The sequence below is a fragment of the Rhinichthys klamathensis genome, unplaced genomic scaffold, assembly GCF_029890125.1.
Source record: "Rhinichthys klamathensis goyatoka isolate OS25496 unplaced genomic scaffold, OSU_Roscu_1.1 h1tg000222l_1, whole genome shotgun sequence".
Lineage (NCBI taxonomy): Eukaryota > Metazoa > Chordata > Actinopteri > Cypriniformes > Leuciscidae > Rhinichthys > Rhinichthys klamathensis.
Window position 1 is genome coordinate 461,173 of NW_026606746.1, and position 18,197 is coordinate 479,369.

At 39.3% G+C, this 18,197-nt stretch overlaps 1 protein-coding gene across 2 annotated transcripts in view; it reads right to left on the bottom strand.

Moving 5' to 3' along the window:
* sdk1b (sidekick cell adhesion molecule 1b) overlaps window positions 1-18,197 on the bottom strand; it is a 253,762-nt gene that overhangs the window by 71,800 nt on the left and 163,765 nt on the right. For both annotated transcript variants that reach the window (XM_056264558.1, XM_056264557.1), the window contains 7 exons: window positions 16,454-16,565; window positions 13,895-14,085; window positions 6,744-6,827; window positions 4,364-4,561; window positions 2,323-2,439; window positions 2,066-2,233; window positions 1,036-1,138 (listed from right to left, as the gene is read on the bottom strand). In XM_056264558.1, the coding sequence (XP_056120533.1) occupies window positions 1,036-1,138; window positions 2,066-2,233; window positions 2,323-2,439; window positions 4,364-4,561; window positions 6,744-6,827; window positions 13,895-14,085; window positions 16,454-16,565 (973 nt within the window). The remainder of the gene's footprint in view (window positions 1-1,035; window positions 1,139-2,065; window positions 2,234-2,322; window positions 2,440-4,363; window positions 4,562-6,743; window positions 6,828-13,894; window positions 14,086-16,453; window positions 16,566-18,197) is intronic.

Consider the following 18,197-nt stretch of genomic DNA (forward strand, 5'->3'; position numbering starts at 1 on the left):
CTTTATTTTTAATTTAATGCATCCCTGCTCAATAATGTATTCAATTCTTTCAAAATAAATAAATCTTTCTGACCCCAGACATTTGAAAGGTAGTATATGCTTAAAGCAAGATCAATTTACGTATTATTAAAATATTAAAACTAAAAGATTATTGAAAACAACAATTGTAGGGTGTTCTGAATTGTTGCTAGGTTGCTGCTTACTAGTCCAAGTCTCTGTTGATATGTTTACATCCAAGTTGCAAATGTAAGTTATGCAACAAAAAAAACAAAAAGAAGCTGATTGCAAACCATAAATATTGCAACAACAAATCGTTTTCCTAAAAACTAAATTGGCACTCAGTAGAAATAAGAGACAGTTATGAGAGCCAATCATCTGAGCAAATTATTCAGTCATGAGACTTATTTTTGATGTGCATCTACAGTATAAATTTATTTTGCATTTCCATCATAGTTTATCCACCTCAAGTACACCTTCAGATAGCTTAGAAAAGTACTCAAGTGGCATGATTTAAGGTTTCATTTATGCCTGTAGCGCCACTGGAGCAGAATGAGTTATGTTAGAGGTCTTGAGTAACAGTGAACGTGATTTCCCCAAGTACAACATATTCCTGGATCAAATCTTTTTTGATTTTAGAACAACATTCCAATCAACCAATCAGATTTGAGGGACACGTTTACAGCCAGGGTTAGGTGCTTCTACTGTACATCAGTGTTATTCACCTATTATTTCCCTCTGCATTTAGGGATAAGTTATGGGTAGGGTTAGGTTTAGGGGTAGGTACAGGATTAGTACAACATTTTCAGACAGGAATGTTGTTCCAGGATCAACAAAATATGTCTTACTCGGCACTGTACACAATGACACAATCACAGTAACCTAATGACCTAATTATTAACAGCATACAAGAGTAATGCTTGACTTTGCTAATTAGCCAAAGCCAACCTCGCGGAGCAGAAGAACATTTTCTAACGTTTTTGAAATGAAAATGTCAAAAACATGTTCCTCAACATGCATCTCAGCTCAAGCTCTGACCTGACGGTGACTCTGGGGTCGTGGGTTGCCGCGCAGTTCAGCACAGCGGTAGTTCCCTTAATGACACGCTGATCCTCAGGGGGTGTTGAAATAAAGGTTCGACCTGATTAATAAAAAATGCAGTTTAGGACAAAAATCACGCCACAGTTTAATCATTACCAACATCATTATTCACAGTTCTTTTAACCCTATTAAGTAATTCCCACTGACAGCTTCATTAGCAAAACAGAATGAAATTTACAAAGCATGAACGTTCGAATATTCACACTGCGTCTCAATGACCATATAGTACGGCTAAGCGAATGAACAAATTCTCTCACACACATAACCCACTGGGTCCAATTGACTTGATTAAAGCTAATGCATGTAACGTTTTCAGCATTAAAACGCTATCTTCCAGTTTAATGCTCACTGACAACTATAAGTCAGCCATTTGTATGTTGCAAATACCGTCGCTGTGCGGCCCGACATGTCAACTTCCAGCTCAACCAATGGTGTGAGTTTGGGGCGGGACTATCTTTTTTGTCTGAACAATGTAGACAAGGACAGTTATTCTGACATTCTGTTTGGCGCTGCCAACGGTGCATAAATTACACGCTGTAGTTTTAATCAGAGAGACTTCTTGCTTTCCTTTTAAGTGGCCAATCCACAAACAGCATTATTTAGGCTGGATGTCAAAAATGCTCTTAGACACTTCCACGCACCCACGCTCAAGCGTAAACCTGCATCAGCATCATTAAGCATGCACAGCAAGATAAACCGAGGCCTTGGGATTTAAGGATGACACTATTCCGGTGTGAAATTACTGCAAAAGACTTAACATTTCACAGATATTGTGCTCTGCCATGCCTTTACAATCAGCCGAGCTAATGAATGCCGCCGCTATTAAGCCAAACAATGACTGCTGATAAAAGGCATGTTTGGAAATTGTCTGCAATCCTGTCGGTGCTAAATTTCAAATACGCTAAATTTGTTTGTACTTTCAAGTCATTAAAAACAGCACATTATTCACAATATTACAGTTTCGTACTCAAGACTGTCAGGGCCACGGTGGCGTTGACCAGTCCCTCAGAGTTAGACGCCAAACAAGTGTAGTTCCCTGCGTCGCTCGGCATTATGGGTAGTATCTGTAAGCCTCCAGACTCCAGCAGAGTGAAACGAGGAATCTGCACCGATCCGCTCGCTAACACCTGAGAACCTACGAGAATCACAGGGGTTAGTCACGAAACTGCTGACATGTTAATCGTGTAAATGATGTGCAAACAGGTGTGAATGTAATTTACGTACCTTTCCTCCAAACAATGGCAGGTTTGGGGGCGCCAGATATATCACAGGTGAAGACAGCTGACGCTCCGTCAGTCACAGTGATGTCAGAAGGGGGCGTGGTGAAAGATGGTGACACGCCTACCGTGAAAACAAGTGAGTCAGAAAACTGAAAATCTAAGCAAATATAGAGTGACCCCAAAAAGAATATTGGGCACTTAAAAATAATTCAGGCAAATTTGCATATTCATAGAACCGCGTACAGTATACTAAATGAGGCAAGGGTGTGGAGTTACATTCAAGCTATTTTAAGGCAAGAAGACATTTTTTTCAAGGAAAACACGTTTAAATATGTAATTTTGGTGATCAAAGATGAGTTTAAAGACTACAGAGGGACTTTAAGTTAATTAAAATTGTCCTTCAGCATGACAAATGAATTTTTCAAACAAATTTCATTAATATGAGCTGTAATGTGAGCCAAAAAACAACTATTTTTAATAATTATTAGGGGGAAAAAAGCAAAACACAATTTAATATAGTCTTAGATGTCACTTACTCTAACATACAGTATCTTGAGATACACTTAAAAACATTATTTGTGTGACAATGTTTAAAATCTCTTACTTCAGGAGTAAAAGTTTGGGGTCAGTAAGATTGTATTTCATTTTTTTAAAGAAAATGACTACTTTTATTCACCAAGGATGCATTTAAACTGATAAAAGACAGTAAAGACATTGCTACAAAAAAATCTTTAAAATAAATGTTGCTCTTTAATACTTTCTATTAATAAATAGAATCTGTCACAAGTGATGTTTTAGTTAACAGAATCATGATGATGAAGAACAAACACACACACAGGTATAACGGTTTCCACAAAAATATGAAGCACATCAGAAATGTTTCTTGGGCAAAAAAAAAAATCAGCTTATTAGAATGATTTTTGAAGAAAAGTAAGCTTTGTCATCACAGGAATAAATTAAATTTTAAAAGTATATTAGGATATAAAACTGTTATTTTAAATTGTAATAACATTCACAATATTAATGTTTTACTGTATTTTTATCAATACAGTAGCATATGAGACATTTGTAAAATCTTACTGACCTCAAACTTTTGAATGGTAGTGTAGCTCAAGCATTATTTGTCTGCAGATGGTTGGTTTCATATTTTGATATTATCTAATGAAATTAAATTCATACATTTTATGTGAGACTTAAGTGTTTAAGTATCTGGGGTCACTGCTTAAACATACCGGTACATGCAGTATTTTGGAGTGAACAAACTTCTGCTCTAAATATCACACCACTATTATAACATCCATCATTATTCACTTGTTAATTATTTACTTGATGAATGTACCTAAATTTAAAACCCTTAAACTTCAATAAAAAATGGTGTGAACTGAAATGAAGCTTGAGAGCAAAAGAGAGATGAGGATGACTAAGCGGGAGAGAGCTGGAGGTGTTGATTAAGTGCTGTGTGTGTGTGTGTGTGTGTGTGTGTGTGTGTGTGTGTGTGTGTGTGTGTGTGTGTGTGTGTGTGTGTGTGTGTGTGTGTGTGTGTGTGTGTGTGTGTGTGTGTGTGTGTGTGTGTGTGTGTGTGTGTTAAAGGTTGATCTCTCAGTAGACACTGATTAATTACACAGATCAATGAGAGGTCTCTGAACTCCCTGATCAATTCACAACCGAGAGGAAAAGAGAGCGAGATCACTGACTTTTAAAACATCCATGGCTGTATTTATGCTTCATCTTCCCATTAGCTTGAAGCAATGATTCACCCAAAAATGAAAATCCTGTCATCAATTACTCACCCTAATGTTGTTCCAAACACATGACTTTTCTTTTTCTCAAGAAAAAAATGATAATAATAAAAAATAAAAAAAGATTTTGAAGAATTTCTTGTGTCCATACAATGAAAGCATATTTGGGCTCTCAAGCACAAAAAATAAATTCAAAATATCTACCAAAAGACAATCAGTCATATGAGTTTGGAACAACATGTGGGTGAGTAAATGATGGCAGAACTGCATTTTTGGGTGAAATATTCCTATAACTATTCATCTTACTTGTGACGACCAAGTTGGTATGTGCCTGGATTTCTCCGGCCAAGTTTTCAGCGAAGCACTGGAATATTCCGGCATCTTCCGGCTGTACTCTCCGTACTTGTAGAACCATGGAAGAAGACGTAAGTTTGTATCGAGGGTTGTTCAGTGTGGAGAGGGGGACGGCATTTTTTAACCACTCCAGCTTCGGTGTGGGAATTCCTGAATAATAATACATAAAGCATCAGAATATTTCCTGAGCATCAAAGCATCAAGTATTTCAGCAAATATCATAATATAAATTACAACACACTACTGGTCAAAGGTTTGGAATAAATAAGATTTTTAAAATGTTTTTGAAAGAAGTCTTGAATGCCATGGGTAAATTATTATTTGATCAAAAATTTAAAACAACTGTTTTCTATCTTTTTTTATATATTTTATTCCTGTGATAAAATGATTTCTGAAAGGTCATGTGACACTGAAGGCTGGAGTAATGATGATGAAAATTCAGCTTTGTCATCAAAGGAATAAATGACATTTTAAAATATATTAACATAGAAAACAGTTTTTATTTATTTTATTTTATTTCACAATATTACTGTTTTTACTGTATTTTTGATCAAATGAATGCAGCCTTCATGATCTTAAGAGACTTCTTTCAAAAACAGTTTAAAAACAAATCTTAAGTATTCCAACCATATAAACACCACATTTGTAAGGGCTAGATTTACACAAATGCCATTTGACATTTGGTAGATGAGCAAATTATTACCAAAGCACACACTCTCTCTCTCTCACACACACACACACACACACACACACACACACACACACACACACACACACACACACACACACACACACACACACACACACACACACACACACACACACACAGTGTTTGATTTATCACAAAGTTAACATTTTCATCAATAGACCGTCATCAGGGCACACTTTGGTTTAATTAATGAAAATTTAATCTAATAAATTGGCTTTGATTGATTAAACTTCCAATAAAATTTTAACATGCTTCACTGGCAAAAAAGGGAGATGATTTGGAGAGGAGGATAAGTAAGGGAGATCAAGAGAGAGGGAGCGAGAAATCAAGAAGCGAGCGCGAAAATGAATAAAACGGCAATTATATGTATTAGCAATAATTGTAAATTAAGTTCATTTGAAGGAACTCATGATATGCTCATCATGATATGCAAATTAAAGAATATATCATGGATAAATCCTGCAGCTCAACACTTTAAAAGGTCAAATAGCGTGAATCCGCTCCACCCCGCCTCTTATGGAGGAATCTCGGCGTCGATAGTCGTGTCACACCCACGGGATGCAAGACAAGGATGTTAAAATAAGACTGTCAAAAACAAGCTCGCTGTAATTAAATTTCTGACAGTTTATGACAAAGTGTGCACAAACTCAGCTTCACACCCTTACAGAAGTGCAAAAAGAACGAGACGAGATTCTCAGCAAGTGTAAATTGCAGAGGTACAATCTTTGCCACAGAAAAAAAAAAAAAGAGGAAAAGTCTCAGTAGTTTTAAAAAGTTTCATGAAGGAGAAACTGTCCAGATTTCCGTTAAATAAAGGAGAAAAATATTACCAAAAAAAAGTTGAGAAGAAAGAACCGTTTGAGGTCTCTCTTTATGAATTTTCCTTGTTAGAAGTCATGAAAAGTTTAACTTTTAGACACTTGGCACTTTGTTGCTGAAATGTAGGTCAGATTTACAGCTTGTTAAAAGGATTTTCTAGTTCTACTCCTCCGTTGCCCTCTGAGCCGATGATATACCTAATGTCTTTTAACTAGATCCTAACGTAGTATGAACACTGACGCCAATTAACAGCTAATACCATTAGCGTCTCGCTCGCCTTTTCTAATGTACTTGACCGCTTATTATCATTTAGTCGATTAAATAAAGATGAATTCAAATAAGGACACATTGCGTAAACGAGCAGGGGTCGATGCGGCGCGCTTGGCGAAAAGGTCAAATTTGTGAGACGACAAACGATTATGATAAAAGCATGTCTCTGGTTGAGTCAGCACATAAACTGAATGACGTTCTTTGTCGGCTGAAAGCACACCGGCCACAATAAAATGAACGTGATATAACATTGTGCAGAAATGGGAACATTATGCTTTTAAAAAGACACATTCAAACATTTGAGATTGACAGGTAGTGCGCTGGAAGTTAAGTGGCTTTTTTATTCAAGTGCTAGCAGTCTTTATACTCCTGACAATATAAAGATTATGGTTTCCTGCAGGGGATTGGTTATACAACAGCAGAGTATTTAGGACATGTATTATATGACTGTAAAGTGGTCAAACTCAGAGGTTTTTGATAGGTGCAACACGGCTGTCTGTTTCTAGAAGGGGCGGGGCAGTGGGCGGGGCTTACCTTTGGCCTGACACTGAAGCTCCACTGTTTTCTCAACTTCCGTCAACACCGACCTCTTTGGTTTTGACGTGAAGTACGGGGACTCTGTGAAGGACATTCACACACACACACACACACACACACAAGTCTGGTTTACAACTTTGTGGGGACTCCAAACCCTACCCCTAGACCTACCCATTACAGGAAACTTTCAGCATTTTTACATTTTCAAAAAAATATAATTTAGTATGTTTATTAACCCATTTCCGCTGGTCCCCACAATGTAGGTAATCTCAGGTTTTACTATCCTTGTGGGGACATTTGGTCCCCACAACGTAATATAAACCTGTACACACACACACACACACAAAAAAGTGTAAGTACAAAAAACATTTTAACATTTTATGAAGAAAATTATGCAAAAAAGCGTAAAACTCTTCACCCTTTGGGAATGTTGTTATGAGGTGAAGGTGTTCTGGGTGGTTTCTAGTGTTCTAAGTGGTTGCTAGAGAATAGTTATGTGGATGATTAGATATTATGGGTATTTGTGGAAGACATCATGTGTGGCGTACCTCATAACTGAGGGCTTGGATTTATATTTTTACCATTTAATACCAATCTGAGTGTGTTCTATCTAGAGTTTGCTGGCATAACTGGATATTCTCGAAGTGTATTTTTTGGTCATGATAAAAGAGTGAAAGTATGGATGTATACTTTCACTTAACTACATGTAAAAAGCAAGAAGTGTGCTCAGACTTTTCCCAGCGGTCTTTGGTTCCACACTTAGCTCATTATAATAGTAAAAAGGTTTTTTATATATATGTGTATAAAAAAAAGAAAACCCTTTCATCCTCTACCCTTTTATTTTCCCCTTTATTATGACAGAAAGAGCAAGACTCATGTTACTTTTTCACACACCTGACATTTGTTTTTGTTTTTCTCTCTCTCTTTCTAACTCACTCCAAATGAAAGAAGACAAAGGACCTGGTAACTGTAATGCTGATAACAGCTTTTCACTTACCGAAGAATATCACACAACCAACAACAACAACGGCAAAATAAACAGAACGGCATAACAATGTCACAGTTTTTCCAATTCATTCCCATCCATTCTTCTCTCTTTCCTCTCCTCCTTTTCGTTCTTCCCGAACAAATAAGCACTTATTCAGTCTCATTGTACGTTTATGCAGATCAAGATATACATATTCAGACTGGCGCCTGGATCGGATTCAACGGCAGAAACAATAAATACCTCCTCCGCCTCAACCTCTTTTCCACTGCTGGCTGCACTGACATGTTCACTTTATCTTTCTATAAAAGTCTCTCTGAGCCTCCAACAGCCTCAATTTATTCATCACTCCATTGGCTGCCTCATGCATATGCATGCCCCCCTTTCGCCCAATCATGTAAGGCGCACACCTGTCAGATAAGCTCATTGAAAGAATATTCGTTGCTGTTTCTAATAAGAGTGTGAGTTGAGGTATAAATATTCATAGCTCATCTTTTGGTGAAAAAGATCTTGAGGCAGAGAGTAATATTTGTGTTTTTGGATCAAAGAGCAGGGATGTTAAAGAGGCTGAGGATGTTTAAAGCCCATTGACCTTCTGAAAACATTGGAAACTGAGAGTCGTGATGCTCGGACAAAATGCCAATGACATGACAAGGAATACTGAGAACCAACTTGCTATTGTGTGAATAAATGTGCATAGAGACCATTATAACTCACTTTAAAAAAAAAAAAAAAAATTATCCTCCCACTTACTGAGAGATACAATATTGGGTAACACTTCTGTGGCGAGCAGGACGAGGTCGGGGGCCGTGGGAGTACGGCGCGAGGCCGGTGGCGTGATTGATAATGAGCGACACTTGCGCGACGCACCGGTCTCGTATCTCTCACGGAGGAGTGGAAGCATAAAAGAGGAGCGACAACAGTGAAGATCAAGAGAGGAACAGGCCTGATTTTGTGTTTTGTTTCTGTTTTGTGTAGCCAGCAGTCGTCCGCGAGGGGCTGCTGGCTTATACTGTCTTTTTTTTTAGTTATTTCTTTATTAAACTTGTTGAATGTTCGCCGGTTCCCGCCTCCTTCTTCCCATAACAACTGAACCTCGTTACAACTTCATTTCAAGGTGACGTACAGTAGTTACACTTTACTACGAGCACTTAGTAGAGTAGTAAGGAACTCTATCGTAAGTACATGCAGTTAATTAATATTACTCAGTACTTATTTGAGTAAGTACAATGAAACTACATCACCTTAAAATAAAGTGTAGCCAAATATTTTAACTAAAATGACAACTTTAGAGCTTCTAAAACAGGGCTTGTGTGTTGCTAAAGGTTGGGTTTCAACTTCTGCTGCAACACACTCTGATGTAGGCGTCTGTAGATGAAAATGTCACAGAGGCAGGTCTAATTGTGATTTTGGAAATCCAATGTATTTCTGATTTCAAACTGACACTTTCCACACCCTCAGAAAGATTTCTTAATAATATCTATCCATCAAATGCTCCATCTGAGAGCTTTCTCAACAGTGTAGGTCCCCTTAAACCCTTCAGTAAATCAGTTAGTTCCCTTTCAGTCGAGAACGACAGACGTAGTCGACATCGACTGAATGGGATCACGCCAGGGAGCCAGTATCTTCGAGTACTATAGAACGAGCCAATGGAATTTGGCGTGCGTGACTTGCATCACACACTCCGCCCCCGCGGTGCGGGTATAAATACGGAAGTGGATGCACGCACTAGTTGCCTTTCGCTTCGGAGCCGATCGTTCTGATGACTCTGAAGAGTGCTGTTGTTTTCAACGAGCGAGTGTGTCGGTGTTCTTCTGGAAAGACTCTTCCGGTGCAGGTGGTTTCTACAGTGCAGTGCAGCGGTGGTAGCGAGCTTTGAGCTCTCAACTGCTGTTTTAACAGCAAGCAAATTTCTGTGTTTGTGTGTATGTTGACGGCTGGTTGAGGGCGGAAAAGTGAGTGCTTCACTGTTTTCAGTTCGCTGAAATTTCATCCGTGCGTTTCTGGGTGCGGTAGAGCTCTGTCCCCCTCTGATGGTCATGAGAGTTGTATCACATGTTTGGGCTTAAAGCACGCTGAGGCAGCTCTTGTGGATGAGTCATGTTCCCATTGCGGTTAAGGTCGAGACTCGCCTTCATTCGCGAAGGTGGAGTCCCCATCCCCAGGCCCCGCTCTAGTGTCTCTTCTGGGTTACCTTCCCAGAAGATGCCTGGAGTGCCGTCTGGGCTGGGTGACCTGAGGATTACAGTGAGGTGTAATCCGCCTGGCAAAGCCCCGTGGATCCCTCACTCCTCTCTTGCACCGCAGCCGGTGGAGCTCCCCGATGAGCGTGCTGGTCTCTCTGTGGTGGACCGACCAGCCGTCTCGTTCGGGGCCCCTCCAGAGGACAGGATGTCCATCGCAGCATCGGAAGGGGAGCTGGGCTCTGGAGTTGACGACTCGGCTGTGCTGCTTCCCTCTGGGAGACCAGCGTTGCCCGAGCCGGATCCAGAGATGGCAGCTCTTGAGCATGCTCAAGAAGGCCGCCGAGGCAGTAGGGCTTGAGTGGGACCCTCCACCGTGTCCCGAACCATCTCGGTTGGATGATTGGTTTCTCGGAGCGGGCCGGTCTGGTTCTCAGCCCGCCGCTCCGGTACCTTTCTTTCCTGAAGTGCATGAGGAGTTGACAAGGGCATGGATGGCACCTTTCTCTGCCAGAAATCGCCTGAGTAGCTCCTCCCACCTTACTACCCTTGATGGGGGAGCGGTGAAGGGTTACGAGGCTATCCCTCCAGTGGAGCGGTCTGTTGGGATGCAGCTGTGTCCGGCAACCGCTACCTCATGGAAGGAGGATCCTCGTCTCCCCTCTAAGGCCTGTAAGTTTTCATACGTTCTCACGGGCAAGGCTTACAAAGCCTGTGGGCAAGCCCCTTCCTCTCTGCATGCCATGGCGTTGCTTCAGGTCCACCAGGCCCAGGCACTCATGAACATGCACGAGGGTAGCCCAGACCGTGAGCTCATGGGTGAGCTCCGCACTGCAACCGACCTCGCCCTCCGGGGCATGAAGATTGCAGCTTGCGCGATCGGTCTGGCGATATCCACCCTTGTGGTCTAGGAGCACCATCTCTGGCTCAACCTGGCGGATATGAGAGAAGCGGACAAGGTTCGGTTCATGGACTCTATAGGTCTCTCAACCAGGACGATCTACTGGGGGATGTCACTTCTTCTAATTAATATTCATGAGCAGAGAGGTGAGATATTCCCACGTTTTGATACTATAGGTATTTGCATGTGATGCTAGTAGGGCTGTCAGTTAAATGCGTTATTAACGGCGTTAACGCAAACCCATTTTAACGGAGTTAATTTTTTTAACGTGCGATTAGCGGTCTTTTTGGCCTAGCAAACTTTGTAGTTTTTTTCACATGCTTTTGCAACAGGACGCGGCGCTGCGCTATGAAACCCATTCATTTCAATGGCTTGCGCCACGTGAGGACGTTTTGAAAGCGTAAGCGGATCTAGCTAGACCGGAAACAAAACAGGCACGACTCCGCACACACTTGTTTGGGCTTGCGAGCCGGACAAATAGTTGGTTAACGGTACGTTTTGAGTGGATGACGAGCGCGAGACGCCGAAATGGATGCCAATTAGACTCTGAATGGAAAGTTTACTTTTAAAAAGTTGCCAAATGGTTCCATTGACAAGACCAAAGTGATCTGTGTTTTGTCGTTGTGAACTGAGCTATCATCATCGCAGCACGTCCAGTCTGAAATACCACTTGATGATGGCCAAGCACACACACAGCTGATGCAAATTATCCGCCCCTCGTCAATATCAGGACCTCGTCAGTATTTCTTTCACCCTTTTATTGATGGACAGTGTTACATTGTGTGAGAGATTATTTGCTCCAAGTGAGAATGTTATGGCGCTTTTCCATTACCAGTACCAGCTCGACTCGCCTTGGCTCGCCTCGACTCGGCTCGCTTTTCGTTCCGTTTTCCATTGCAGAAAGTACCGCCACAAATAGTACCCGGTCGTCATAGCGACGCCTTTCGTTCCTCATTGCCCCATCAAGCTCTCGCTGGATCCTCTCTTCGGCAACCAAACAAAGGAATGTCTGCACCTCCTCGTTTGACCACGGCGTATTCTTCCGAGTTGCCATAATAATAGTAGTAAGTTTAGTAACTATCTCTGGCCAAACTATCTAAAAATGGCGGGGTTATTCTGGATACTCCATCTGGCACGTGCAATGATGACGCAGATTCTCTGTGACCAATCAGCAGTCGGCATTGTTTTCACGTCACATTTTAGTATCGCCTTAGCTCGCTTAGAACCTCGCCGGAGGTGGTACGAAAAAAAGTACCCGAAAGCAGGTACAGGTACAACTTTTACACAGTGGAAAACCAAACAAAGGTGAGTCGAGTCGAGTCGAGGCGAGCTGGTACTGTGTAGTGGAAAAGCGCCATTAGTGTGAAATTGAACACAGTATTGTCAATGTTGTTTTCAATGAAAAAACATTTGCTCAAAGTAAGCCGATCCACTTTTCCATGTTGATAAGAACATTAAAATGAGAAAAAAGAATGGGACAAAAAGAAATCAAGAGATATTTAGAATAGATAAAAATGTGCGATTAATTGCGATTAATCGTGAGTTAACTATGACATTAATGCGATTAATCGCGATTAAATATTTTAATCGTTTGACAGCACTAGATGCTAGCAAACTTGAGTGCCGTGGTCATTCATTTACAACACTTAAAATTCATTAACATTAGAACGAGGTTAGGAACACGACTGATGCTAGAGGTTGCGGTCTTTAGTTTCCTTGTTAGCGTGCCCGCTTCCTACACCGAAGACCACAGTCAGTTGGAGCTCGAAACGGGTCGAGTAGGACCGGTTACATACACGTGTTGTGAATTAGGTGGAAAAAGTGAATGGGACCCAAAGACAGATGGATCAAAATCCATCAAATTTTAAAGAGTGTGGAGTGAGAGCATAACTACTCTCTCCTCTCCATCTAGAGCTAGTGTGTGGTGAGCGCACTGGTCCAGTTGTACTGTCATCCAAGTGGACGCTGTACAATGGTGGTGGTTGAGGAGAGACTCCTGATATGATTGTAAAGTGCTTTGGGTGTACAGTAGTACATAGTAAAGCGCTTTATAAATGCATCATTCATTCATTCATAACTACAGCAGTGCACTTAGAAGAAATAAATTAATATCCATATGGTGCGGATGCTAATGTAATTTTAAGTGTAACTGATCGTTATGCTTTTCGTTTTTGGTGTGATGATCAAATTTGAAGATGTTTTCAAGTTGTATTGCTGAATTGGCATATGTACAGCAGTTGATATGTTTTCATGATTTATTCACTAACTTTCGTATTAAAATTGGTTCTAAATCTACGAAAAATTTACGAACTGAAACCTCAAATACGTTGCTTGACGACCTTGCTGCACTTGCTTTCAGGCAAAAGCATGTCATTAGAGAGTGTGAAAAGGCTGTAAAATGTTGTGAAAACCCCCTATATGGAGATGGTTTTGGCATGTTTTATCATGGATCATGGTTACAGCCAGTGTTGGGGTACAAGTAACGCAAGTTATGTAATCAGATTACTTTTTTCAAGTAACTAGTAAAGTAACGCATTACTTATAAATTTACAACAAAAATATCTGAGTTACTTTTTCAAAAAAATAACGGAAGTTACTTTGTTTTTCCATGTATTAACAGACAGCTCTCTTTAGCAGCAGAGCTGAAAAGTTAGTATGAGCTGCGCCCTCTACTGTACAGGTGTGCATTTGCTTTTCCTTCAGCCTGAGGCTTATTCATTTCACTTTTGGTGAAGTTATTGTTATTGTTTTCATTTTTGGTCTTATGTTATACATTCCTGCTGATTTGGCATATCTACAGTAATTGATATATAAGCTTGGAAAAGGATAGAGGAGCTGTACTTGACTAGAAATAGCCGCCCAGAGGCATTAACGAAATGTCGTGACTTTGCTTTTAAAAAAAAAACTTTGGTATTACACATGAAAAAGAATTGAGCTCACTGCAGTATTTAATTAAATTATATTCCTTAAATCAAATCCATTTGACAAACTCTTGCTCTCTAGGTCATTTCAGTAAAATACTACTTAAAACATCTGCCAGAACCTGCATGAAGCACAAGAGAAAGGGCAACGGTCTTACCCAGCACGGAGAGGTACGCTTTGGCCTCTGTGCTCTTCTGACTGCTGTTTCTGAGCGCAGTCTCGCACACGTACAGACCCGCGTCTGCTGAGGTGGGGTTACTGATGACCAGCCTGCGACCGAATGAGTCCACTCCTGCTGTTAGTCTCACCCCATTACGCTTCCAGAACACCTGCAGCCTGTCAAGAGATCTGCTCCGCACACACACACAACACACAGCACATTAACTGCCAGACTGAAATTAATACTCATGCCAAGAATTATAAAGAGCACAGTTAGTTATGTGTTAAATATGCAAGAAAAATACATGGTCAAAAATATATGTGACCCCTGATTAACAGGTTGGCTAGGCCTCTAACAACAATATTTAATGTTTCCAGCCAACTTGTGTGGGTTTTATATAGGGTACAACAGGGTTAAAGGCGCACCAAGGTAAAAGGTGCATTTGACTTTATTCTCTTTTAAACTAATAGATGGCACAGCACTTTTCTAAACAACCGCTTTTTTGATCAAATATACAATACAAAAGTAATATTGTGAAATATAATTATTATTCAAACTAACTGTTTTTTGAAAAAAGTGACAGCAAACATGTATATTGTTTCAAATATTACTATTTCATTTAAATGTTGAATAAAATAATCACCAAAGAACCTTGAAAAATGTGTCAATTTCTAAAGAATTATTAAATAATTAAAAATAATAAGAAATGTTTCTTGAGCAGCAAATCAGCATATTATAATGATTTCTGAAGGATCATGTGACACTGAAGACTGTAGTAATGGCGCTAAATATATGATGCAGGAATAAATAACATTTGAAATGATATTAAAATAGAAAACATTTGTTTTGAACTGTAATAATATTTCACAATATTACAGCTTTACTGCATTTTTGATTAAATAAATGCGGCCTTGGTGAGGAGAAGAAACTCAAAAAAGTATCAACTAAAGTATCAACCTTTTGCTAGTATACTCAAATGTTAACAAAATTCACTATTGGAAGATATACACATTTAAAATAGACAGTGTCTTTCAGGAAAACAAATAAAAAACATTGAATCATTCTGCATTACACAATTTTTTGTTCAATCAAATGCTCTCTAGAATGAGAACCACCTTCAACCAACATGTAAGTGGCAAATCAATGTTTGTGGCATATCTTGGCTGTGATGAAAGCTAAAGGCTATAGGCTCATTTTAAAAATGTTTAAGATTTTTCCTTTATTATTACAGTTTTTCTCAATTGCTAAAACACAATTTCTGAATCCTTGCTCCTTTTTCTGAAAACATTAAACACAAAACCTCATCTTCAAGCACTATTTACAAAACCTCTGACTCTTCTTGCAAAATGTAACTTTCGCCTCAAAACAGTTTTACTTGTGTTCAAAATCAAACACTGCTCTCAAATCATAGACAAAGTGATCAAAATGATAAACACTATCAAGCAGTCAGTAAACAATACACCAAAAAATAGAAAACACATTGTTCAAAACATACAGTTCTCGAAAGATATCTACGGACAGCTATTCTGTTTGTAGACTTACCCGTGACACATTACTGTACCTTCAAAAGTTCAGGGAGAAATCCATTTTTAATCTTAAAACAAATTTCATATTTGTCCGTCATTGTCTTTTGATGAATGAAAACATCATAGTAGCGTAAAATTGATCAGAAATGACTACTCTGCTTTGCTCTTTGCAATTTTATTTGTTCTTCCTCCTCCTTGTACCCCTATTTGTACAGTACAGTGCCCTGCATCTCACAAACTTCTCCTTTGTCAGTTCTATTGTTTGATACTGTAATTCTTGTTCTTTCTTGATATGAACCTGCAACCAGTAAAATCTATTGAGCATTCAGTACTGTAACAAATGCTACTGTTACAGTAACGATGTTTGGGGCCATTTAATTTGTTAATTGTACAGTATACAGCCTACAATGCACTGTACTACAGTATACAATACTAAAAGGGACAAAAATCAAAGGAGTAAACGTGATCAGTGTGCTTCTTCTTGTCTTTGGGCATCATTTGAAACAGGTTAAATCAATTTTGACTGGTTGTGTTCAATCAATGACATGTGTTCTCTATTTGTATTTGATCATTGCCACTTGTGTTTACCAGTATGGATGACGTGTGCATTACAGTGCAGAATATGTTTTGAGAATGAAAATGTGTTTAGCGTTTTGCTGAAAAGTCTAAGTAAGATCTGCAAATTGTGTTTTGCCATGTGAAATAGTTTAAGGTATTGACAACAGACTGCACAATTAGCTAAATGAGTTCAGGCAACTGAGAACTTTGTTTAGCCAATGGGTTTTAGTGTTTTAGCAATTGAGAAAAACTGTAATATATGAAGTTAACACCTAAATTTCAACAGGAAATATGCCCACACAGGAAAGAAACCTGCAGAGTTTGGCTTCATTAAGAAAAAATTGCATAACAGAGTCAAGTTTTATTGTAAGAAATGTGAAATGACAGATACAATCACAATTTTGACTGATGTGAATGGCATCACCACTGTGATGGATAATAAAAAACAATATAACAATGACAAACATCCCACCTCGCATTAGCGACGCACTCAAAAGTAGCCTCACCCGCCCCGGCAACCACTGATGTGTTCTTGGGTGCAATCACTATCACCGGGGCAACCAATTCAGCGGGGGCAATAACGTCTGAGATGGAGAAAGGGAAAAGAATGGTAAAAAAGAGAGAGAGAGGGCTGATTATTGGCACAATCAATCAGGTTAATAGACTGAGCATCATGGGGGAGATAAGGTTTTGTGATGAGGTGCTAAGTTTTTTTTCTTTCTTTCTTTCTTCTTTTTATCCTCTCTCTGAATCAATTCGTTCTTTGAAAAATAATACATGCAGAGGAAAGTCAAATGACTATCCATGGCTGACAGATGATAGAGGAAGGAAAGAAAGAGCGGGAGATGGTGAAAGGTAGGTGAGTGGCGAAAATGACATGTGATTGCATCGTTAAAGGAATAGTTCACCCAAAAATGAAATTTATGTAATTTACTCGTCCTCATGTCATTCCGTGCAATTACTATGAATGGGAACTGGAGCTTTCAATCGCAAAAAGAGTTGCATATATGACTCATGTGATGTTTTTCAGAAAATTATTCTATATGAGTCATACATACAGTGTATTCTTTGGCACAATTCATGAGGGAACTCGTGATGTTTGATTCATAAAGTAATCGTTATTTTAAGATCTATCCAATGAATCAGTTGATCCAGTTTATAGAACCAATCTGAATTCATGCATGAATCGGTTCTTGAGATCAACTCACTGATTCGGTCGTATCGGCTAAATGGAGGAGGAGATTAATTATGAACTTACATTTTGGTCTGGTTGCTCACTTATGGTGTGTTCACACCGAACGCGAATAGAGCGTCAAATACGCGTCTATCGCGTCTAGTTAGACGCTTGAACATTCGCTCGAGTTCAAAATTTTCAACTTGTGCGGAAGACATTCGCGGCAAACGCGTCGCCTAATTCGCGTCGCAACGCCCGGCGCGAATGATGCGTCTATTTGCGTATTTGCATTGACTTTGTATGTAATCTACTCGCGCAAATAATTAAATTCGCGTTAGAGATATTGCATGGCTTAATGAGACTTTAAATATAGTGTTTGAGTCACAGTTTTATAGCCTACTTTTATTCTATACGAGTCATATGGTGTATTCCTTGGCACATTCATGAGAGAACTTGAGATGGTTGATTCGTAAGCCAATTGTTCTATTAAGATTTTGAACATTATCAACTTATTCTAACCCTAACCCTACCAGTCTACTAATACTCTATTAATACTCCAATGAGAGTTAGTATAGACATGTAGGTGCAATGTTACTTATAGACAACCGAATGTGTTAAAGGGACCATCAAAATAAAGTGAAACAGATTTTTTTCAATGAATCTGTTGGTTCAGTTCACGGAACCAATTTGAATTCATGCACGAATCGGTTCTCGAGTTCAACTCACTGACTCAGTGACTCGGTCACATCGACTAAATGGAGGAGATTATTTATGAACTTACATTTTGGTCTAGTTTCTCACTTAGAGTGACTCGGCGTCATGAGACTTGGAATATACCGGTAGGCTAGCATTTGAGCCATACAGTTTTATACTTTTATGATACTTTTAAAAGCAGCATAAAATAGTTATTTATACAAGTCTGCAGTGTATTCATTGGCACAGTCATGAGATACTGTGTTTATTCATAAACAAATTGTTCTATTAAGATCTTTTCAATGAATCAGTTCACAGAACCTGAATTCATTCATTAATCATTTCTTTA